Below are 26,062 nucleotides of genomic sequence, written 5' to 3' on the forward strand. Positions count from 1 at the left end.
ATAAGTAATGGAGCCTATAGTCAAGCCAGAGTCCACAGTCAGTAGTATCCTTAATCACCACTGTCTCTTGATGAATAAACCAAACACACATTGGGTATAGTAGAGACCTGTCTGTAAAATGAATAAATTTTGTCATGAGTCATCATTCCTTTTTATTTTATTAGCTTTGTAAGGATTAGATTAGACTGATGGATTTTCTTTAAGGGAGCACTGCCACAGTCCATGGAAGCCAGAATCAAATATACAGCAAAGCTAAGCTGCTGAGGCCTTGCCCATCACAGGTTAAAGCCACTATAATTTTCTGCATAAAGACAGAACCACCAGTGTATGTTCAATAGCCTAAACCAACAATTATGTCCATACATGTGAAAATTCAGCCTGTCCTTTAATTCTTTCCTAAGCTGAACTGTCAATTATTGACTGTGGCTTTAAATCAGGATAGTTCAGTAGCTGGTTGAGTGACTAGCTAAACCACCCTTCAGGAAAATTGAATTAGTTAAGAGAAGAAAAGCAGTAAGACTTGCAGAACTGAATAGTGCCTTGGAGGTTACCTGATTCAACCTTTTCCCCTTAGGGACACACACACACACACACACACACACACACACACACAGAGAGAGAGAGAGAGAGAGATACATAACACCAAAATCCAAATGTCTTGACAATATAATGTCTTTTGAAGGTTGATCAGCCACATTATATCTTCCAAATCCTTTCTTTTCTTTCCATTTCTCCTGGCAGCAAGCATCACATCTTTGAGACTTCTTGCCTCCTAAGAGGTGACTTGCGTCCGGCTTACCCTAACACTGCTAGAATATTTGTAAAGCTTGATTTTGACATTTTACCTCCTCTGTTCAAAAAATCTTCCATGTCTCCTATTACTTAGGAAATAACAAAATCATTAGCCCAGCATCCAAAGCCCTCAATCATCCAATTCTCTTTCTTTTCTTTCCATTTCCCTTTAATGTAATCCTTAATCCAATCAACTCAGCTACTCACCCTTCTTTGTGTGCATTCCCTGAGTTTTCTTGCCTCTTTCCCTTTGCTCCTGCTGGTCCTTCTCTCCTGCATCTCCACCCTGGGTATCCAAATCAAATCTCATTCAAGTCCCAGCTCAAATGCCAATTAAACTTTTTCAGAGCCCTCTCAACTAGGAGTCATCATCTCTCTGTTTTTCTCTTCCATATTTTATCATAATCATGGACAGTTAATCTCTTCCCACTAGACTGTAAGCTTCTTAGGGGAAGGAACATGCTTAATTTCTCTCTTCACTGCCACCATAGTACCTTGCCCTTAAATATTTGTTAGAATGGTAAATTAATGAATATATTAAAAATAATGCATCTTTTAAGGGGTGTGTGTGTGTGTGTGTGTGTGTGTGTGTGTGTGTGTGTGTGTTTTGAGACAGAGTCTCGCTCTGTCGCCAGGCTGGAGTACAGTGGCGGGATCTCAGCTCACTGCAACCTCTGCCTCCCGGGTTCAGGCAATTCTCCTGCCTCAGCCTCCCAAGTAGCTGGGACTACAGATGTGTACCACCATGCCCAGCTAATTTTTTTTTTTGTATTTTTTTAATAGAGATGGGGTTTCACCATGTTGTCCAGAATGGTCTCCATCTCTTGACCTCGTGATGTTTTTTAAATCTACCAATGATGCTAATTATACCTTTTGTTTTTAACTAGAAAGAAAAAAACATAAATGACTGTGAAAAGACTGCCTTTAAAATAATTTTCAATTTTTAAAATTATTTCACTTATATCACAGATACAGAACGGCCTAAAAACATTCCCTCTAATCTCTATTCTAAAAAATATATATATACATGTGTGTATATATATGTATATGTACATATGTGTGTATATATACACATATATATGTGTGTGTTTATTATATATAATAAACTCCTTTTATTGGTCTTGAACTCCTGTCCTCATGATCCGCCTGCCTCGGCCTCCCAAAGTGCTGGGATTACAGGCGTGAGCCATGATGCCTGGCCCTAAAATATTGGTTATAAAAGTCTTTAAATTTGGCTGGGCATGGTGGCTCACACCTATAATCCCAGCACTTTGGGAGGCTGAGGCAGGTGGATCACAAGGTCAGGAGATTGAGACCATCTTGGCCAACATGGTGAAACCCCATCTCTACTAAAAATACAAAAATTGGCTGGGCATGGTGGCTCGTGCCTGTAATCCCAGCTACTTGGGAGGCTGAGGCAGGAGAATCGCTTGAACCCAGGAGGTGGAGGTGGCAGTAAGCCGAGATCGCACCACTGCACTCCAGCCTGGCAACAAAGCGAGACTCTGCTTCAAAAAAAAAAAAGACAATAATACTTAAGAAAGAAAAGATCTTAAGTAGTCAACTCATTCAATCCATATATAAAATCTCTCAGGAAAATAAGAATTCATCCTATCTTAAGGATCTCCTAAGACAAATTGCACAGAATTCTTGGTATTTCATCTCAGTGTCTCTTGAGCTTCCCTGTCACAGTGTTACTCCATAATAAGTTAAATATTGAGTAACTTGTGCTATTATTTCATCTCTCTTGAGAGGTAGTATCACATAGTGGTTAAGACACAATTCTGGGATTACAGGTATGAGCCACTGCACCCAGCTGACACAAAGTTTCTGAAGTGAGACTTCCTCTCTGCCATTGGGAAAGTTATTTAACCTTTCTTTGTCTCAGCTTCTTCATCTGCAAAAGGGAATGATAATAGTACTTATGCATAGAATATTTGAGAATATTAGATGAAATCATATATATATTTAGAAAAGTGTCTGAAACCAGCTGGGTATGGTGGCTCATGCCTGTAATCCTAGCACTCTGGGAGGCTGAGGTGGATGGATCACTTGAGGCCAGTAGTCCAAGACCAGCCTGGCCAACATGGTGAAACCCTGTCTCTACTAAAAATACAAAAATTAGCTGGGCATGGTGGCACATGCCTATAGTCTCAGCTATTCGAGAAGCTGAGGCACAAAAAATCACTTGAACCCAGGAAGCAGAGGTTGTGGTGAGCCAAGATCACACCACTGCACTCCAGCTTGAGAAACAGAGCAAGATTTTGTCTCCAAAAATGAAAAAAAAAAGTTAACTTTGGTTGGGCATGGTGGTTCAAGCCTATAATCCAGTACTTTGGAAGGCTGAGGCAGGCAGATTGATTGAGACCAGGAGTTTGAGACCAGCCTGGGCAACATGGAGAAACCCTGTCTCTACTAAAAATACAAAAATTAGCTGGGTGTGGTGATGCACACCTGTAATCCCAGCTACTCAGGAGGCTGAGGCACAAGAATTGCTTGTACCCAGAAGATGGAGGCTGCAGTGAGCTGAGATCACACCACTACACTCCAGCCTGGGCAACAGAGAAAGACTCTGTTGCAAAAAAAGAAAGAAAGAAAGAAAAGAAACAAAAAGAAAGGAAGGAAGAAAAGAAAAGAAAGTGTCTGAAACCTAGTAAATGACATATAAATGTTGCTATTAAAATGTTTTCTTATTTTATTTTGATACAGATAGATAATAGCTGGATACTTAGTCTTTCATACATGAAAATTTTAAATAGTCTTTTTCTTGGCTGAAGGATCAATTCCTTTGTGCTATTATTTAATAATCAGATGAACTTTCTAATGTTTACAAAAGTCTTTTGGCTCTTCATCTTAGTGCAGTAAAGAGGGTCATTTTGGTATTTTGTTATTACAACAGATATCTTTGAACCAAGCCTCTAGAAGTCTTATCTATTTAACACCTATCTTCATACTAGGCACAACAGGCATATAACATTGCATAAGATTGGCAAGGGCCCTGCCTTCATGGAGCACACCAGTTTTGCTCATAGAAACAAACTCTTTACCATTAACCAAATCACTTACCACTATTTCGAATTCTTTCTTCCAATAGGTCAGAATGCCCAGATGGAAGTTTCTTATTGAAAATCTCAGCTGAACGAAGGAACATAGCTTCAACTGCAGACCCTTTCAGCAAAGCAATCTGGTCTTCATGGTCCAAAGTTTGAAATCCTAGGTAATGGTGATAACCAAATTGGTATCAAGAAGTAACAATATTTTATGATCACCATCATTGCCATTGATAAAACATTTTCATCAAGTGATTTTGTAGTTGTTTTACAATTGTGTGGTCTAGTTGAGTCCATTTGTACTCGCCAACAAAATACAGGCTTTGTCTTCATTGGGCAGAATTTATTAAACAAATTGAGCAAAGGGAAATGTCAAGTCCAAGCAGATGCTATATTATGGCATAGACAGTCTGATTCAGATGGAGAAACCCTCAGAAACTAGACACAGGCAGATTTTCTTAGAGTCATTATGTTAGTCACATCTGATGTGACAGGGTCAACTCTGCAGATTAGAAGCATCTACAAGCCAGAAAAAAAAACTTTATATGCACCCAGATTGTTTGGCTAGCTCATGAGTCTTTCTTTAGTCAATCTAAAGAATGGGTAGTATTCCCCCTCTACCAAAAAAAGGCCAGTCAAAGTCACGTTGATATATCTGCTCTGAACTCAGTACTGCAAAACACAGTGGAGGAAAATCAGAAAAATATGGGAAGAATTGCCAACCTGATGGAATATAACACTGCCTGGAAAATTCAAATTCCTTATCTAGGCTTATATGGTACAGTCCCATCAGCCTTTCTGAACTCATTTTCTACTCCTCATTCCCTCTACTCTTTGTGTTCCAGCCACACTGACCCCCTGGCCCTGCTGTGAGCGCACAAGACTGTTTTTGCCTCAGAGATGAATGTTCTTCCCAGATATTTCCATGCCCCACGCCCCACTCCCTCCTGCAATCAAGCCTCTGTTCCAGCGTTCCCCAATCTAAAATACACTCCCCAGCACTACTAGTCCCTACCTGCTTTATTTTAGTTTATAGAACTTATCATCACCTGAGATGATATTATAGATTTATTTGCTTATTTGTTAACTGTCTGCCACCTCTACTGGAGTGTACATTTCTTGGGGGCAGAGGCCTTGTTTTGTTTTGTTTACTTTTGTATCCCCAGTTCTGGTACATAATAGGTACCTAAGAACTATGTGTTGGATAATTGACAGACTGAATGAATGAATGGGAAACAAAACACAAGCTCATGTGCATGCTGGCACACACACTCACGTGAATAGAGATAACACCATCAGGGCCTAAATGACTTAGAAAAGAACTAAACAGCAAAGAGCGCATAGAGAAGAGAGTAACACTAAGGATTGAGCCACCATCCTAGAGAATCTAAGAGCTTCTTTGAGGAAACGGACCCTGCCTTATTCCCCTCAGCACCCTGGACAGTGCCTGGCACAAGGTGTGCTCAAGGAATACTGAATGGAATGACTCAATTTAGTTTTTCACAAAATATCCCTTCAGTATTGGTATTATATCACTAATATTACTACTTATAATAATGCTATCTCTGTAATTATTATCATTTTTTCCTTCTCAAGGGTTTTTTGCCTTGTATTTCCTTCCATATTTTAAATTTTTTTCCTTCTGCTTTACTCATTGAATACACTAATTGTACTCTCTCCCTCAGGAACTAGGCTAGGCATTGAGAATTAAGAGATGCTAAGATATTCTTATTGCTTTCAGATAACCTACCTTCTTATGAATAAGGTTTTTATTTGTCTTCAATTATTTCTTGATTCAAGACCAACTGACCATTAGAATTTTAAAAATATTTTCCCATAAATAACCAAAAATACCTCGCCTTTCCAGTTCTTTCCCCTGCAGTTTTTATGCTGATGTAATCCAATTTTTTGATTGAGATTGCCTTCAGCTTAATTAGCATATAGTAAATTAAGTTCCTCTTCATTTTTAATAAAGCAATGAGAGCATATTAGTGTTTCAATGATAGAACCTTCTCCTCACACTTTATGAGTTTTATGCAGGTCTATGCCTATCTGTGACACATTTAATAAAATAATAGCATAATGCTGGCAAAAAGAAGGCAAATTAACATGTTTAATTAAAATCCTATGTCAGAAGTTATCCTTTGTAATTTAATATAACAGTATTATGCTGCTATACAAGGTATTTATTATACTCTTCTAGACCATGGGATTTCAATACACCAATACTTTTATAAACAGTAAAACAACTGAAACCCATTAGCTTAGATAGCATTAATAATGTGGCAAAAGGAATTTGAGGCTGGGATGTAAGAAGACTCCCACATTCTAGTTTCTATACTGACACCATCAGAATGACTGTGGACAAGTAAGCCCCTCTCCCTCAACTTACATATATAGCTGTTCCTCAAGCCCTATCATTTTTTGAATCTTTTTTCCTTTTGTTTCTTCTTCTCTTCCCTATTGCTATTACTTTATTTCAAGCCCTATTGCCGGGACTTGTGCAGTAGCATACTACCTGATCTTCCCTGCCCCAGGCCATTTCCATTCAAATTCATCTTATATAAACCTGATTAAGTCATTTCTGTATACAAAAATTTCATCATTTCCCTCTGTTAAAAAAAAAAAAAACACCAAAATCTCTATACTATCCAGGGGACACAGACTAAATTCCTTAGTTAGGCCTTTGTCAGTCTGGTACCAACTTTACCTTATTGTCTAATCTAGGAGCCCACCACGGACACTATGCTATAACCATACTGAATTTTCTCTTCCATCTCAAATAATCCTATTCTTGTTCATGCCTCAGTGCATTTTAACAAACAGATGTCTCAGCCAGGCATGGTGGCTCAGGCCTGTAATCCTAGCATTTTGGGAGGTCAAGGCAGGCAGATCACCTGAGGTCAGGAGTTCCGAGACCAGTCTGGCCAATATGGTGAAACCCTGTCTCTACTAAAAATACAAAAATTAGCCGGGCATGGTGGCACCTTCCTGTAGTCCCGGCTACTTGGGAGACTGAGGCAGGAGAATTGCTTGAATCTGGGAAGTGGAGGTTGCAATGAGCAGAGATCATGCCATTGCACTTCAGCCTGGGCAACAGAGTGAGACTCCATCTCAAAAAACCAAATCAAAACAAAAACAAAAAAACAAGCAGGTCTCTCAACTTGGAATGCCCCTTCTCCAAGCCAACTGGAAAACTTCTTTTTCTTTTAGACTCAACTCAAATATGACTCTCCCTGAAGTCTCTCCATCTTTTATAGACACAATTAGCAACCAGTTCCCCTCTGTTCATACAGCACTTCATGTGTATGTGTATGTATGTGTATTTACTACCATTATTATTATCACCTTTAACCACTCTCCCTGAAGGTAATAGCTAGGCACTTAGTATGGAGTAGGTATCAATAACTGCTTATTGAAGGAATAAATGGGTGAATGAGACTTTGCAAAGTTTCAATTTTTAATCTATTGATTTGGAAGAACTATTATAAATTATCTTAAGTAACCTTTCCAGTTCTAATATCTTATGTCTATAGTAATTAGACATGTTAATTTAAATCAGATATGAGATGATTTTCATCTTACAAAGAAGAGACCTGCCTGTCTCAATGTCACAAGGCTATTGTAGAGTATAGCAGCGAAATAAGTACATGTGAAAATACTTGGCAAAAAAATACTGAAAAGAGATCTGATCTCACAGGAATGTTTTGAAAATTCAACAAAACACTGTATGTAAAATAGGTAATCTAATCTGTGACACATATTTAAACTCTCAATAAATATTAACTTTTATTAAAAAATACCTGGCAGCTTTTTGGTGAATTCTACAAGAACCTGTACATGATTGGTTGCCATTTCCGTTAAAATGAGAAAATTTTCTTCTGCATTGAATTCTTCTTTTAACTAAATTTTAAGAAAAAAACCACAAATGATTAATAAGTAGATAAGAAAATAATAATATAAAACCATTAGACTAAAGAAAAACTAGATTTAGATGCTAAAATTTGAAAACCCATCTTACTATTTCTCAGATCTTTGGAGAGCAATTACCATTATCAAGAGAGATAGGAGACTTCTTACTCTTGAATTGTTTAATATTCCTAAGAGTTTTAAAGAATTCTCAGCTCTAATCATTTCAAAGTAACATATTCATATTCATATATAAATTGTATCTCCAAGGCAATAAGAGCTCCAGAAAATATTAACTTTAAACCCACATATTTTCAGATATTATACATACAATTTTATTTGTTATTTCCTGAGGCATCCTCTGTTTGCTATATGAATCCATAATATAATGTAGAAGATTCTGTTGATCTGGGGTGAGTTCAGTTTTCTCCTACACTGGCAAGAAAATAAAAGGTGTTAGGGAAGGTGTGAATAAAGCCTTCTTTCTATATGTGCATTCATCAGGAGGGACCTAATAGTAGAAATTATTGAAAAAAATCCATAAATGCAGCAGCAAATATGAGCTTTAATATAGTGTATAATTTCTTTCTCGGAATCCTCAGGGGTGCTATATCACATTTCACTAAATTTTCCTATATGTAAAATAGTGATAATAAAATATTCCACTTGTATATTTCTTAGGAGTAAATAATAGTCTGGATATGAAGACTATTGAGCTCATTTATGTTGAAAGTCACTTAAAGTTCAAGCTTTAATTATAACCAATGAAAGGTTCTCATATAGTATGACTACTATGGATACTACATTCATATAGTATTGTACATGAATTCCATCCAGAGAAGTCATCCAAGAGTATTCATGTAGAGAAGGGATCAATAAACTACAGCCCATGGACCAAATTTATTGGATTTTATAAAGTTTTATTGAAACACAGTTACACTTATTTGTTTGTATATTGTCTATGCTACTTTTGCACTAAAGTGGCAGAGTTGAGTAGTTGTAGAGACTATGTGGCCAAAACCCTTTAAAGAAAAAAGTTTGTCAACCTCTAAAATAGAGAGTCAACAATCTGGACAATTCAGACCCCAAACATCTCTTTCTCCCTCTATTGCATCTTTTGAAGAGTGTGAATAATTTTGTCAACTCTTTGCTTTCTTATACCAAAGTGTTGATAAATCACTATAGCAAAATAATGCTTTTATATTTTTTCTTAAATACAAAATTACATATTTGTAAAACTAAATATGGATAAAGTTTTCTTTGTCAATAATGTAATAAATATTGAGAAGGGTATGGTTTGAACAATCATAGCTTATTGGTTTTTCAGCTAATAGCAGAGTAAAATTCCATCAAATGTTCTGTGCATTATCACAATGTGTTTGTCTAAACATCTTGGAGGCTGTTCCCCTGTTTTGTCCTAAGTTGCTCAATGGATTTCTTGAAAAATTTGTGATCTCAGTGAGTAGGACTTTTCTCTACTGGTCCACAGATGTGTATTGTATTCATTCTGTTTTATACATTTATAAGAACTAATCTACAACCTCTACTGAGACCACATCCTTCCCAGTTTGAGCCTTTCTTCTCAAAGAGAGGGAAACAATGGTCATCAAAACTCAGTTGGAAAAAATCCATTTTATATACCAAATCATTCCTGCTGGAAAATACTAGGTAGTAGGACTGGAATGAAGTCAAAGAGAAGGAAAACTTTCACTTTTTAGTTTATGCAGTGCTATTATTTGAACATTTACATTAAAGCACGTATTCGGAATCCATTTTAATGAACAATTGGACTAGAAGTTTTGCTGTGCCTGTGGCTTTAATTTGAAAGCCTCCTGGCCAGCTCACTATGTACCTAGAAACTCAGTTCCTGCCAGTCTTGGCAGACACCATTGCATATTATTACCCTGCATGACTTTGTCGTTGAGGTCACTTGTCGTAAGTCACGACCTTCACTGTCTTCATTCGTGGTCTGATCTGCATGCTGCTTCACATTTTTTCTCAGTCGTTTAGATTTACACTGAATTTCAGTTAACAAGCCTAAAAAAATAAGCACAGAGACTTCACCAATCACAGAAAGTACTATTGGGTGTGTGGTCACAAAACCACTGATATTACCTGGCCCAGAAGATCCCCTATGCTATGGCATAGAATCGACTCTAGCCCTTTATGCATTTTAAAAAGAGAAGGTGAAGGTTTGAAACTTAACCTTGAATAAGTAGTTTAAACTCTGTGAGTCTCAGTTTCCTCATGTGTAAAATAAGAATAATATCTACCTCATAGAGTTTTGTGTAGATTAAATGCAATCAGGTCATGTTTTTAAATGGGCTTTATGTAAAGAACTTGTGATGTGAAAGCATTGTACAAATGCAAGGTATTCAGTCAATGAAAAGGTGAATGACACTCACTCTGTTCCTGCTCTAGGGGACCTTGAAAGTTTGTGTTTTAAAACATCCCATTAATATTATTTTCAGCCATGTTTACATACTGTACCACAAGAAGGATATTGAATTTCACATTAAACACATATAAATTTATTGAGAAAAACAAATGTTAACATCCTTTAGGGAAAATTTTTAAATCCTGTTAATTTTCAGAACAGTGCCAATTCTTGAGAATATAGTTAAAAATAAAAATAACCCGCTGACTTTAAAAAATGTCTTTGAATGATCATACAATCAACCTCATTGATTTACACTTAAAGAGAGGTATAAAAAATAATGTAAAACAATCTTCCCTTCATCCCATTTAACATCCTTACTCTTCTCTCAATGCCAATAAAACTAAGTTCCAGGAATTTCTTTCTACAGGGAATTTATTTTATAGAACCATAAAATATCTGCATCAGTTACTGTACAAGTTTGTGTCTGTAAATATAGACTGCTACATGTGGCTTCATGCAAAATGTCCTCAGAGTCCCAGTTGGAACAAGTTCATATTTAAGTGATAAGCAATATGAGCTGTGTAGGGTCAGAGTAAGTGTTTCCATTGCAAGATTGGATTCCAGCAGCAGCCCCTATTGCAGGCTCTCATTTCATGTATGCTAAGATGAGATTGTGATCAGCTACTATAAAACATTCATCCACCCAGAGCTGAATTATTTACACAGACCTATTTTCCCCAGACCTGGACACATTATTTCCCTGGGTCCATCCCAGTTGCCTGTACAATTTGGTAACAATAGAATTGGAGTCACCTTATGAAGGCTTTTATTTCATGTGGCATTCCCTGCCTGAATGCTGTTATCCCCTTGGTGACATTTGTTTGTCTATTTGCGTTTTGAGGAGAAACAGGACATATCGCAGAATCTGAGTGGTCTGTAGAATTTTTGCGGAATGAAAAATTAATTATGTTATATACTCGCATGCATTCCAATTTTTGATGAAGATTACAGTTCCTCACAAAGTCAGCAGTTAATACAGTGTCTCGTTATCAGATAGAAGGACAAAATTATATTAAAACTGGGAGTAGTTAATTTCCGGTGTAAACCTATACAAATTGGTTCAAAGCTGCACTAAGAGAAGACAGATTCTTAATAAAATGACTTGGTTTAAAACTCTATTTAGACAATTCAGATGCAGTTATACCTTATAAAGCATTCTTATTTTTTTCCACAGCAGTGAATTTGTATGTTAATTAAGCAATAAATAATAAGTATATTAAAATCAAATTTAGAGGAAATATTTAGACGGTCATTCTTTGTAGCTCATTAAAGCATGTTATTTTAACAGTATGTTAATGCCACTGGGGTCCAAGTATAGTTCACTGCAACAAAGAACAACAACAACAAAAAAAAACAGGCATTTCTTTTGTGTGACTAAAATGCTCTTTAGTTGACAGTTCGGACAATTTCAGTGGTTCATTACCCTTTTCAAGAACTTGGAAGGCTTAGTAGATTCCTTCTTTAATATGTGAAGTAGCACTCTCGTGATGAGTTACCTGACATCTGCCTCCTTAAGAGATTTTTAGTGAAATGTAATTGCTTGAAGTGGATACCTGTATACATACATTCAGCCAACATTCCCATCTCTTTGCATTTCCTTAGTCGACACTCTTGACACTTTCTTCGCATGTACATATCCATCACACAGTTGCCCCCGTTTTTACACTTGTACACAGCGTTTTTGGTAATGCTTCTCCTGAAGAAACCTGTGGGGAAAACACTGAAAAGTATAAAAAGTCCTCTTACAGCTTCTCAGGAAAAAAAGCACGTTTGGATTGGGAGATGCCAGGACATTTTCTCATGAACTGCTAGAGAGCACCCAGGCCATCCTTGAGCACACCAGTGACAAATACTTTATATGACACTGTGTTGTCGAGAAGGCTGCTGTTTTTAATATCTCTCAGAAATAAAGACAAGTTTGAATTATAGCCTCTCTTAAAAAAATGTGAATTTGTTTTCTAAGATAAATTGCTTTCATAGATCTTTACTGGGGGACAATTCAATGCCAATGAGTACTAAGTGTTGACGGCACAAAGGCAAACAAGAGTTTAAAGCCTGGCTGAGGACAAAGACACACAAACAGCTAAACAAGTGAAATTACATGTTGCATGGGCCCTAAAAGCTGCACTGCGGCAAAGCAAACACACAGACTCCTCAGTTTGGGGTGAAGAGGTCAGGATAGCAAGTGAGCATTGAGCTAAGTTTTGGAAGTTGCTGTTAACCAGGCATTCAAGGAGAAAATTGCATTCAAGGTTTCAATTCAGTACTTAATATGCCATCCTGGCCTAGTAATAAAAATGCCAACCTTGAGCTAAAAGCAAACATCTCCCCCGAGAAGTCATAGCAGCCTGTTAACAGGTAAGATGCTGAGAGTGAAGACGGGAGGTAACCGGCTTCAGCTCTGCTTCTGTGTTTCCCCAATTTCTGCTTTTTCCTCCATCTGACTAACCACACTTCCTGACACTTTCAGAGTTGAGGAGGCAGTGTTGAATATTGAGAGGATTGTGAGAGATAAGAGAAGAAATGATAGGAAGGCACTTACTTGCGTAGTATTGCTATAAACTGGTTTGTGCATAGCAAGTTTTCAAAGTTGACTTTTTCTCCATTGGGTTGGGTCCTTTAGAACTTTTTTTTTTTTTTGAGACAGAGTCTTGCTCTGTCGCCCATGCTGGAGTGTAGTGGCACAATCTTGGCTCATGCAGCCTCCACCTCCCAGGTTCAAGTTATATTCTTGCCTCAGCCTCTGGAGCAGCTGGGATGACAGGCGCCACCCACCACGCCCGGCTAATTTTTGTATTTTTAATGGAGATGGGGTTTCACCATGTTGGCCAGGCTCGTCTCAAAGATCCGCCCACCTCAGCCTCCCACAGTACTGGGATTACAGGCGTGAGCCACCGCACTTGGCCTCATCTGAACTTTTTTGATGAGGGCAAATACGTCTCTATTCTAGCCTATGGTATGTGGTCCCCTTCAGCATCTAGTAATTTGGCGATTCACTCCACAGTTTTTACACTGAGGTTCTTTTGACATGGACCTATGATAACCCCATAATGGCTTTCTCTGATCTAACAATCTCTGCGGAGCAGAGAAATCTCTCCCACTTATCCACGAGCAGTCAGCCACCTGGCTTTCTGCCTTTCAACTTCTCAGGTGAAAATCAGACACAAAGTCCCCATGTCTGTCAGCTTCAGGGGATACATGCCAACCTACTCAAGTGATCGTCTTGAAGACTCTTTCATTGGGCTTGGGGCAATAGGACCTCCTTTAGTATGTATTTTGGAAGCAAGAGGAGAAACCATTTTCCAATTCTCACAAAGTTACTACACATTCCAGTGGTGGTCTGAGGGATAGACACTCCCACTTCCAACACTCTCCTTTGCAGTAGGGATGTAAGATTCACACAGCACACTAGTCACATGCTCCAAAATCTTTACAAGACCTCTCTTTAATTTCCAACTCCTGATCTCTTCATTCCCTCAAAATAAGTGAGATGTTTAACTGGTTCTTGAATATTGAATATTCACTGTGAAATTTCTGCCAGGTAGGCTCACTTTGGAATGTAGCCTCTAGTGTCTTCATGCCTCTGTCAAAATTGAGACAAGTCCTTCCTATTTTAACAGACTGTTGGAATAATATCTAATATTTATTAAGCACTTAGTAGCTATTGTTTGAACTACTTTACCTTCATTTACTGATTTAATTCTCATATCAATTTTATGATGAAGATAGCATTATTTGTCCCCATATTATAGATGAAGAAAAAAAGGTACAGAGAGTTTAAGTACCTTGGCCATGATCACATGGTTAGTAGTCGGCTAGGAAGGTTCAAATGCAGGCAGTCGTGCACTAAAGCCTGTACTCTCAACTACTACATTACAAATGCCACCCTTGGATCACAAAAGAGTAAAATAATTCACTGTTAAGTACGAACTATCTGAAAGCTGCATTCTCTGACCTGGGAAATACCAAGATGAATAAGACATTTTTGTCTTTAGAGTTGCATACTTAATTGGAATAAACAAAAGTAAATTTACAGCATAATACAAAATATGAGTGGTAAGATAGTCAAACAAATAATAAATTATTGGAATGTAGAAGTAGGTCCACACCATATCTTTGTAAAGATTGTACCACATTTGAGGAGGAGAGGCAGCAATTGCATTGCACCCACGTAGAGCCGCATATTTCTTATGACAATTTCCCAACAGAGGACACTTAAAAATTGTTCTAACGAGATAAGTATAATGTGATGATTTCCCAACTGCTAGAAGTCAAGCACATTGTATAGACTGGGAGTGATCCTGATTAATTCAGAGTAGCCAGACAGAATCAGGGAAGGGTCTGTGAAGGAAATAGAATTTGATCTGGGCCTTAAAGAATAAGTAAGGTTTTAGAAACATAGCCCATGAGAGAGGAAAGACATTCAGAAAAATGAGCAAACACAGGTGTTATGAAAATTCCAAAAAAGGGTAGCTACTCCATCTTGGTGGTGGTAGGGTAGAGTATGGAGCGAACTAGTGGGAGATGGTAAGCAGTTGTAGTAGGAGCAGAATGTGAGTAAGTGTCCTTGAATGCAAGGCAAAGACGTTGAGTCTTTACCATGTTGAAAGAGAGATGCTATTAAAGGCTTTGACAGGGGAGAGTATGACCTAACCTGTATGTTAGGAAGCTCCTCGGAGCAAGGTGAAGAAAGGTGGAATGGGTATTAGAGACTAGAGACAGGAGACTATTGCCATAATACAACTGAGAGGCAACAAATGCCTGAACTGAAGCAGGATAGAATAGAAAGGAGGAAACAGAGAGAATATCAGGTTTGTTAACTCAAGAAATATGAAAACAGAGGCTTAAGGAAAAGTTAGAGCTGTCAAGGTTAACAAAGTCATGGACTTGCTTGTGAATTTGTCAGCTGGTGTAAATTTCAGTAGAAAGATCTTAACATTTTCCTAAATGTCAAATCCAACCAAATAAAGTCTAAAAAAAGACTTTGTGCTACAGATAAGTGTTGATATTGAGAGAGCAAATACCAAAGCGTGCATTTTAAAAGACTAAAAGCAAAAAGAGGACTGTTTTTTTCCTGATACCAAATCATGACCTCAATGTCCACTTGAGCCTACATGAGTCAGTCTTCCTACTAATAATCTTCTGCCCCTCCCAGGAACGATTTCCTTTAAAACTGTCATAGATACTGACAGACAGCTTAATAGTTAACAGAATAAAACTCTTTCTTCCAAGATGAGTCAAAGGAACGGTGCGTAGAACCATTCTGCAGGGTTTTTTGACTCTGGTATTAACTGAAAAAGAAATCATTATCATCTCAATAGCTGAATTAATTAGCTTTCACTCTGAGATAGCAACACAATATTATCATTATATCATTTAAATATGGGCACATATACTGTATTTATACTTATGCAAATCTATCCATACACATACCTCTGCTTCTGTCTTGCTCTTTCTTGTGCATATTCAACAATGCTCATATCAGAAAAGTCATTTGAAAATGAATGGAAAGGAAATTCACTGAGGAACAGAGACTTGCTGGTAATACAGGATGAGTAGACAGGGTTGGCATTGCCATCTGGGGAATGTGTAGCACCAGTGGGATCCCTGGGGTAGCAAGCAAATAGCTAGAGGATGGTATTTCTACATGCATTATTCAATTCTGCAGAATATTGCACACTCTGCTTTTCTCTTCTTTTTTTTTTTCTGAGTTGAAGTCTCGCTCTGTCACCCAGGCTGAAGTGCAGTGGTACAATCTCAGCTCACTGGGTTCAAGCAATTCTCGTGCTTCTTTATACAGGTGGAAGCCACATACCATACCCTATTCTCAAGTCATACACACGTGTGTACATACACATCCACACACCAGACTCCAGTGACTGATACTGGTAGCCACTGATACTAGGCCACCCATTACTTTGCAATCAATAAAATATTGAGTGATATTGCCAAACTTTAAGGGTCTACGAGCTTTTAAAACAGTAGCAAACACACAGAGGTGAGTAGCTAGAGATCTTTCCATACAAGATGACCTAAAGAGAAATAGTTTCTAGGTCTGTCTCCACTTATATAGCACTTATTTTGTGCCAGACACTGTTCTAAAACGGTAAATGGTAATTCATTTCCTATTCATAACAATCCAATGAGGCAGATACTATTATTATCTCTTTCTTACCAAAGAGGAGACTGAGTTACAAAGAGATTAATTTGCTCAAGGTACTGCAGAGAGCAAATGGTAGAGTTCAGATTTGAACCTTGATGGGCTGACATTCTGTGCTCTTTTTATTTTTTATTTTTTTAGACAAGGTCTTGCTCTGTCGCCCAGGGTGGAATGCACAGTGCAATCATAGCTCACTGCAGCCTGAAACTCCTGGGCTCAAGAGATCTTCTCATCTCAGCCTCCTGAGTAGCTGGGGACTATGGGTGCACACCACTATGCCCAGCTATGAATAATTTTTAAATTTTTTGTAGACACTGGGTCTCACTCTGTTGCCCAGACTCATCTCAAACTTCTGGTCTCAAGCAATCTTCCTGTCTCAGCCTCCCAAAGTGTTGGGATTACAGGCATGAGACACCATGTCCAGCTTTCTCTGTGCTCTTAACCACTGTCTTATCCTGTCTTTTTAGTAGAAAGTTTACATTTAAAAAAAATTTTCTTGAGACATAAATCTCCCCGTGTTTCACACAGCATGGCAAAGTACCCAGCTCACAATAGAATTGTTACCTTCCCCAATTTGAGTTCATTAATGAGTGTTTTGCGATAATTGTAGGAACATTAAGATGAAATAATAACTGATAAAGGTATTTATGTGTGCTTTGTTCCTGTTCCTAATGCTTTTTCATTTTCTTTTCCATCCCAAGAGGGCAGAAACTCTTGTTCACTTGCTGGGACAAAAGCTGCAATTTTTCTGTCTCTCAATAAAGATAACTCTCACATAGGATTTTTGTTTTCAACCTCTAATTTAAAATGTTATATTGGATCATCTCAAAGATATTGGAGGTGGAGATCAATGCTTGTAGAATTGGGGGAACCAGAAGCTTAACTAGAAAGGGGTTTGGAGAACTTTCCCAGAGCCTGGGAATGGGATGCGTCTGATAGGTTCTGTGAATATTGAACCAGCACTGATAAAGAGCCTTTAGAGGGGTGACAGATACAGCTCTGAGATAAGAACCAGGAAGACACTGAGAATCATGGCCTGAAAACCCTGGGATGAGATGTCCGTGCTGGACTGTGCCTAATTTCACTTTCAAGGGATCAATTCAAAGTTGATCAGCTATTATCATTATACCATTTAAATATGGGTATGCTGTATTTATACTTAGGCAACTTAATTTAAATATAAATATGCTATATTTATACTTAGGCAACTTAAGTGTTCACTTTCAAGGGATCGATTCAAAGTTGATCAGCTGTTATCATTATATCATTTAAATATGGGTACATATGCTGTATTTATACTTAGGAAACTTAAGTCGTTCACTTTCAAGGGATCAGTTCAAAGTTGGACACAATCCTGAGGTGTGTGCATGATCCTGGAGGAAGGAGTATTCTCAAATACAGACCAAATGAATTTCACATCAGCCAGGAGAGTTATGAGCTTAGAAGAGATTAAATTTGATTTAGAGAAATATAGGAATATAACATGTCTTACACCTAGTCCTACCAGTTCGAATCACAGAGGATTTCTGAAGGGTTATGCATAATGCAAATAGAAGACATAGAGGTGACTACCTAAAGAACTAACTGAAAATGAACTAAATGGAAATGAAAATACAATTTATCAAAATTTATGGGATGTGTCAAAAGCAGTGTTTACAGAGAAATTTATAGCATTAAAATGCATATATTAATTAAGATCTAAAATCAATAATCCAAGCTTTCAGTTTGGGAAACTAGAAAATAAAAAATTAAATCCAAAATAAGCAAAAAAAAAAAAAAAAAAAAAAAAGGTAAAAATTACAGCAGAGATCAATGAAAGTGAAAGCAGGAAAATGACAGAGAAAAGCCAAAAGCCTGGTTCTTTAAATAGATCAATAAAAATTAATAGATTCAATAAAATATATCTATAAAAGTAATAAATCTCCAGCAAGACTAACCAAGAAAAAAGAGAGAGAGAAGGCACAAATTACCAATATCAGAAATGAAGGAGAGGCGCATTGTTACTAATCCCACGGACATTAAAAGGAAAATAGGGCCAGGTGTGGTGGCTCACACCTGTAATCCCAGCACTTTGGGAAGCTGAGGTGGGCAAATCACGAGGTCAGGAGATCAAGACATACTGGTCAACATGGTGAAACCCCATCTCTACTAAAATACAAAAAATTAGCCGTATGTGGTGGCGTGCACCTATAGTCCCAGCTACTCAGGAGGCTGAGGCAGGGGAATCGCTTGAACCTGGGAGGTGGAGGAGGTTGCGATGAGCCGAGATTGCACCATTGCACTCCAGCCTGGGCAACAAAGTGAGACTCCATCTCAAAAAAACAAAAACAAAAACAAAAATGAACAACTCTAAGCCTGCAAAGTTGATAACTTAGATGAAATTCCTGAAAAGATATACCCTACCAAAACTCAACAGGAGAAATTGATCATCAAAATAGGCCTATACTTAAAGAAGTTGAATCAATAATTAATAACCTAAAACAGAAAGCAAAAGGCCCAGATGGTTTCACTGATTTATTCTGTCCAGCATTTAAAAAAGAAATGATATCAATTCTGTACAATCTCTTTCAGAAAATAGAAGCAGAGGGAACACTTTCTAACTTATTTTAGGAGGCCAGCATTATCCTAATACCAAAACTACACAAAGACATTATGAGAAAGGAAACTTACATATTCATATCTCTTTTTCTCATTTTTCTTTTTAAATTTAGTGTGCTAGTATTTGTTTTTGTTTATTTTTATTTTTTCTCTGGCATTGTGTTTTGATTCCATTGTAAAAATTAGGTCATCAGGTGGACTTTGAAAGTTATATATTTTTTTCTTTTCTTTTTTTTGACGGAGTCTTGCTCTGTCACCAGGCTTGAGGGTAGTGGCACGGTCTTAGTTCACTACGTCCACCTCCTGGGTGCAAACGATTCCCCTGCCTCAGCCTCCTGAATAGCTGGGACTATAGGCACACACCAGCACATTCAGCTAATTTTTTTAATTTTAGTAAACACGGAGTTTCACCATGTTGGCCAGGATGATCTCAATCTCCTGACCTCATGATCCGCCTGTCTCAGCCTCCCAAAGTGCTGGGATTATAGGCGTGAGCCACTGTGCCCAGTCAATTTTCAATAAATTCATGAGATATACGTAGTTTATTTCATGTAATTTCCAGAATATAACTTCCAGCCAGAAGTTATATTCTTTTGAGATGATTTGGACCAAGCTTTTCATCAACTTTTCCCAAATTTGAGTCTACCTTGGAACACCTCAACTCTAAGCCCTATCATCCAAAATACTGCAGGACCTCTCAGACATCTCTGCTGAGGATACCCATATGGACAACTACTGGTTCATCAAGACCATTGACAAGGGTAACTGGGCTACCATGAAGTTGGCCTGACACATCCTACTAGGAAAGAGGTAGCTGTGCAGATAATTGATAAGACCAAATGGAATGCCTTCAGACTCCAGAGACTGTACAAGAACTGCATGTTGCTGTGCATGCAGCCACGGCAGGGCTGAGAGAACTCTATGCAGTGGAAGATGGAGGTATGCAAATTGCTTTAGAGATAGCTCAACCAGTTTCCATTTAAGCATATATCCTGCACCTCCAAGTCTTTTAAAAGCACTGTCTCCAAAAAACTTATGAGTTTAAGCTTTGAAAGGCTGTCAGGAGCCATGTGGGAGACAAGAGGAGGGGCAGCCATCCTCCCCATATCTCCAAGCCTTCCACCTCAACACTCCCTCTTCAAAACTGCAGAGATTGGAGAGGTGTGTCCCCCGGGGCATTCCTTCCGACCAGGCCCTTCTTTTTTTTCTTCCATGTTTGTTGGGAAGGAAGATGGTACTACAGAAATAAATAAAGACTATCCACACAACAAAAAAAGAAACAACAAAATACTAAAAGCAAAGAAAACTGAAGTGGTTCTTAGGGGTTGCCTCTAGGAGCAGGTGGAGAGGGTAGGTGTGGGGCCTTTTTCTAATGACATGCCCTTCTTACTGTTTGACTTTGGAATCATGTACACTCATTGCTTTGACAAAATGCTTATTAAGTGATGAAGGAGTCTAAAGGAGTAGAAAGCAAAAACCCACTGACATCGTCAGACCTACTGGGTGTCTGCTGAGAGGATGAGGACAGGGGTTACGATGCTCTGCTGGAGCTTGACTTTGCATATCTTCAATGACCATTTAAAGTGCCAGGTAGACAAACCCCCAGAAGCTGGTGGCTCACAGTGACCAGCACTTGCTCCCCAGCATATTCCCTGGGGTTCCTTGGGGTGTGCTGGGTTCCTAATAGGTGAATTCCAGCACTGGGAAGTGCCTCCTGCTGATTGTAGCTGCCTGAGCCCAAGTGGATTCGTTTGCTCTGTGGGGTGAAACCCTTCACCTCCAAACTGCTGCTTAAATGACTATTTCCATTTTTTCTTAGGTGTAGATTTGTAACTTTTCTCATTTAGTAATTTATGCTTTAGGAACTTTCTTTTAATCATTACTTATACATATTGCTTATATGTTTACTTTAAACATTTTTTCTTGTTTAAATCTAGTTTTTATCATCTTAGTTTGTCTTGCCTCATCACCTATGTGTTTACCTGAAATATCAGTTAATATCTACCGAAATCATCTTGTTACCATTGCATTTTTCTATATATTCTTTTGAATACTCTTTTATTGATTTTATATTTCTTAATATCTTTGTTTGCTTGACTGTTTTCTCTTTTTATCTGTTTTAGCTCAGTTATAGAGATTGTTTTCCTGCTTTTGCTTCAAATGGTGGCTATGAAGGTAAGAATTTGGTCTGGTTTGCTCACCAAGGCATCTCCTAAGCTTAGAATAGAGCCTGGCATACAAGTTGGTACTTAATAATATTTGCTGAATAAAGAATTGGCCTAATTAATAGGAAGAGGGAGAGTTTTGAAAACAGTGTATGACCCAAACTGGGGAGGCTGGATGAACAGAGGAAAAAAACATAAGAATTCATCAACAAAATAACAACATCTAATGATTACTGAGCACATAAGAGTGCCAGGTACATCATGACTAAAACCCCAAAAGTGAATGCAACAAAAACAAAAATAAATAAATAAGTGGGACCTGATTAATCTAAAAAGCTTCTGCACAGCAAAAGAAATAATCATCACAGTAAACAGACAACCCACAGAATGGGAGAACATATTTGCAAACTATGCATCCGACAAAGTACTAGTATCCAGAATCTATGAGGAACTCAAATAAATCAACAAGGAAAAAAAACAAGTAATCTCATCAATAAGTAGATAAATGACATGAACAGACACAAGAGTTTCGCTCTTGTTACCCAGGCTGGAGTGCAATGGTGCGATCTCAGCTCACCGCAACCTCCGCCTCCTGGGTTCAGGCAATTCTTCTGCCTCAACCTCCTGAGTAGCTGGGATTACAGGCACGTGCCACCATGCCCAGCTAATTTTTATATTTTTAGTAGAGACGGGGTTTCACCATGCTGACCAGGATGGTCTCGATCTCTTGACCTCGTGATCCACCCGCCTCGACCTCCCAAAGTGCTGGGATTACAGGCGTGAGCCACCATGCCCGGCAAACAGACATTTCTTAAAAGAAGATATACAAATGGCCAAAAAACACATGAAAACATGCTCAGTATCACTAATCATCGGGGAAATGCAAATTCATCACAATGAGACACTACCTTCTGCAAGAATGCCCAATTTTTTAAAAAAATCAAAAAATAATAGATGTTGGTATGGATGTAGTGAAAGGGGAATGCTTAGACACTGTTGGTGGGAATGTAAATTAGTACAACCTCTATGGAAAACATAGGGAGATTTTTTCAAGAACTAAAAGTAGATCTACCCTTCGATCCAGCAATCCCATTACTAAATATCTACCCAAAGGAACAAAAAGTCATATGAAAAACACATATGCACATGTATGTTTATTGCAGCCCAATTCACAATTGCAAAGATATGTTACCAACCTAAGTGCCCAATGAGTGGATAAAGAAATCATCGACCAATGAGTGGATAAAGAAAATGTGGTATATATATACCATGGACCGCTATTCAGCCATAAAAAAGAATAAAATAATATCTTTTGTACTAACTTGGGTGAAGCAGAAGGCCATTATTCTGAGTGAAGTAGCTCAAGAATGGGAAACCAAATGTCATATGTTATTATTGGGAGCTAAGCTATGAGTACGCAAAGGTAGACAGAGTGTATAATGGACTTCAGAGATTCAGAAGCAGAGAGGGGAGAGAAGTGTGAATAAAAAGCTACATATTGGATAAAATGTGTACTACTTCAGTGACAGGTACACCAAAATCTCAGAATTCATCACTATACAATTCATTCACATAACAAGAAACCACTTGTACACCTGTACCCCAAAAGCTATTGAAATTTTTAAAAAACACTTTTTAAAAAGAGCGCCAGGTACAGAGCTAGATATTTTAAAAACAATATCCCATTTTTTAAAATTCACAACAACCCAATGATCATAGTAAGAATAGCAGGGAATTATTGAGGATTTACCATTGGGATGAACCGTGTTAAGTCCTTTATACACATCAATTTATGTGACCCTCATGAGAGTCTATAGATACCTGCTTCAAAAGACTGTCCTGAAGATTAAACAAATTAGTACATATAAAGACCCCCAGAACTGTCCCTCACATAGTAATCACTTGATATAGGTTATCTATCAACATGATTATTACTATCATCATCACCACATCACCAACATTGCCATCATCACCATCATCATCACCATCACCATCACCATCATCTCCTCATCCTTATTACCATCTTCATTGTTGTCCTTATCTTACAGTTGAGGAGTCTAAAGCTCCGAAAGGTTAAGTAGTTTAGGACACGTGGGAAGAGAATCAGCTGGGATTGGAATCCATATTGTTTGCCTTAAGGGTCCTTCTCTTCCCATGATTTTCACAACACTTACTGCAAAAGGCTTCCAATGGAGTGAAATAGTTTGGATCCCCATCTTACATCATACTCCAAGATAATTTGACCTCTAGAGTTCATTAGGATCATTATTAAATTGTATAAAATCAGACCTCACTTGATCTTAGTTTATATAAAGATAAGGGCTCTTCAGCTTTCACAAATGTCCATAAACAAAGGATCCTTTGGAAACACTACATCTATTCTATACTGGAATAGTTTCAATAATTTTGGAAGCTTTTTTTAAAACTTCAGAGCCAAGTCTAATGCTGGTTCATGATCTTATACAAAAATATACTCAGAAAGGCATTAGGGTCACTCATTTACGCAGACAGTATCTTTTAAGAATTCTACCATTCTCTCTCTGATATGTGTAGATTCTCTTGGCATTGAAACGTATGTGACAGACACTGACCTATTTGGAAATGTGGCTATTTGAATTTCAGTCAGATGCTGACTGGTTTTGTTAGCTGAGGTTTGAGGTTTGAATAAAAGTTCATTCAGACATTAGCACACTTCCATATGCTGCATTGATAATTGAAGGCGAAAGAAAGCTCTTGATTTAATCTAGTGCTGAGAAAGTGGCAGTCATTGTCACTCTATGTGATGCTCGTGCTCCCAAGTTATTACTTAAAAAAATTGAAAAACATAATTTCTCTCATTGATGCCATAAACACTTATGACAAATAAAAACAGAGAGACAAGTTAAAATATTTTTAATAGAACCAGATAAAGAGACCAATGAAATGAGGAAATTGAACGCTGATCTTTGTTTTGTTTCTAAGGATTATTTTTTAACTTCTCTTGTGTTTTATTTGTTTTAAATATCACAGGTCTGACAGAGCTTCAGTGAAATCCTAAACCAAGAGATCTGGTAAATTCTAAAATACAATGTAAATCTTGTACAATCCACATAAATACCCTGCAAAATAGATAATACCCCCATTTTGTAGATCTCAGGCTCAGAGAAAGTAAGTGTTGTGTAGTCTTAAGGATTAGCTAGCTTTATATCTACTGCACCTCCCTTCTAGTCTAGTGCACATCCTATTAACAAAGAGGCAGGAAAATAGAACATAACCTTGCCCAGACTCCCTTTGCAGCTAACATGGTGGATATGATTTAAGCTCTGCCATAGAGATGCCCTTGTAAGATGTTTGGAAAGGAGAAGCAAGCTGTTCTTCTGTTGTTTCTACTGGTAAGCAGGATTGTGGAGTTTTGCTGTGGCAGCATCCTGGCTTCCAGTTGCTAGCTTTGGGGGTATTGAAAGGCAGGGTGCAGGATATTCATTGTTTGTAGGTGCAGATATGGCAGGCAAGTCCAGGCTCTGGAGTGACTGCAGTAAAGGCAACTTCAGATCCCCAGATGGCAGCTGAGGTGGTGTCTTCCCGGAGCCAGCAGTCCTGAGGTGGCTTCCTGAGTCCCCAACTTCTTGATTGTGTCAGAAGAGCAACCGGCAGGCCAATTCTGCAGTGTGACTCTGAGCATCTCCTAGAAACTTAGCACAGATCCTGCTACTCTGACTCTTCCAACTTCTGTATTAATTCCTTTCTGCTTGAAATGTTGGTTTCTGATTTATTTCATTGAATGCTAACCAGTAAATATTAAGTAACTTGTTTATTCAGCCAAGAAGTATTCAATGTGAGCTTGTCTGCCCCCAAAGCCCATACTCCCTTTGATGGAAAGTTACAGAGTAAAATTCACTTTGCATCTGCTGAGTGCAGACGTCCAAGAGATATGCACAGGGGAAGTGGGTGGCAGGGTGGTCGGGGGAAACCAGGTTGGCTGAGCAGCTCTCACAAGACCTGCAGGTATGAGACATTGGTCCTCTCAATGGGCACTCCACCCTATTCTGTCCTTCCCCTATGGTTTTTCTCACAGCCCTTCCTCACGCCTCCATTCACTAAGCTAGGATAATTTTCATTTGTTTTCACAGGAGAACATATAAAGAACATAAAGGAGCCTATTTTTCACCAAACTTAAGCCCCCAATTCCTAAAGACCAGATACAATTTATTCAAGTTGGGAGGAAGCAAACAACAAAACAGGAAGTCAAAGAACTAAGACATATTAGGTACCTGAGAATGTCCTGAGCTCTGCCCCTCCCAGACAGAATCCTCAGAACCCTCTCCCTATCCTCAGACAGAATCCTAGGATGGGTGGATTGAGAGATGATAGAAACTCCATGTCATTTGGGATCCTAGAAGATGGGGATTCTTGTGCCCTGTCCTGGGTAGAGCTGGAGAAATCCCCAGGGTTCCCTGCAGCCAGCATGACATAGAGCAGATGAAATGGCTACATGGTTTCTCTGGGCAGCCAGGCATCCCAACACAGCACTGAAGTAACATCAAAACCCACCTGCCTGAGTTGAATGAAGGAGACAGACAGGACCAGACGTAATGGAGGAGTGTGCTCAGGACCTAAGGATGATACCACAGAGACCTTTCCTACTGGAGGCTGAAGACCAAATAGAAGAGCACTCCAACAGATTTCAGACTGTGTCAACAGCTGTGGCACCATGCCCCACCCAGCCCCACAGCTGTGGGACCAGAGCACCACTCCCCAGTGCCCAATCCCTCCACAACCCTACCTTAATCCTGGTACTTAGACGAACCCCCAGAAGAATTTTGGTGGGGGTGAATGGAATGATCCTGAATAAAATGAAATAAAGTTTCCACCAGAGCTTGAGACTGAATTAAATATAATTTTACAAAATAAGATTACATTTCTCTCATCGATGAGCTGTGAGCTGAGTCTTGTGCTCACTCACTATACA

The 26,062-nt window shown here is 38.4% G+C and overlaps 1 protein-coding gene across 4 annotated transcripts in view; it reads right to left on the reverse strand.

Annotated features, from left to right (window-relative positions):
* Positions 1 to 26,062, reverse strand: part of NR1H4 (nuclear receptor subfamily 1 group H member 4) — an 85,584-nt gene that overhangs the window by 16,021 nt on the left and 43,501 nt on the right. For 2 of the 4 annotated variants that reach the window (XM_012469252.2, XM_012469250.2), the window contains 5 exons: positions 11,757 to 11,897; positions 9,655 to 9,788; positions 8,083 to 8,181; positions 7,646 to 7,745; positions 3,859 to 4,005 (listed from right to left, as the gene is read on the reverse strand). In XM_012469252.2, the coding sequence (XP_012324675.1) occupies positions 3,859 to 4,005; positions 7,646 to 7,745; positions 8,083 to 8,181; positions 9,655 to 9,788; positions 11,757 to 11,897 (621 nt within the window). Of the gene's footprint in view, positions 1 to 3,858; positions 4,006 to 7,645; positions 7,746 to 8,082; positions 8,182 to 9,654; positions 9,789 to 11,744; positions 11,898 to 26,062 lie in introns of all 4 variants that reach the window. The other 2 variants (XM_012469251.2, XM_012469249.2) reach the window with 1 other exon arrangement.

The sequence above is a fragment of the Aotus nancymaae genome, unplaced genomic scaffold (genome assembly GCF_030222135.1).
Source record: "Aotus nancymaae isolate 86718 unplaced genomic scaffold, 86718_ANA_hifiasm-v0.15.2.pri h1tg000016l, whole genome shotgun sequence".
Classification (NCBI taxonomy): Eukaryota; Metazoa; Chordata; class Mammalia; order Primates; family Aotidae; genus Aotus; species Aotus nancymaae.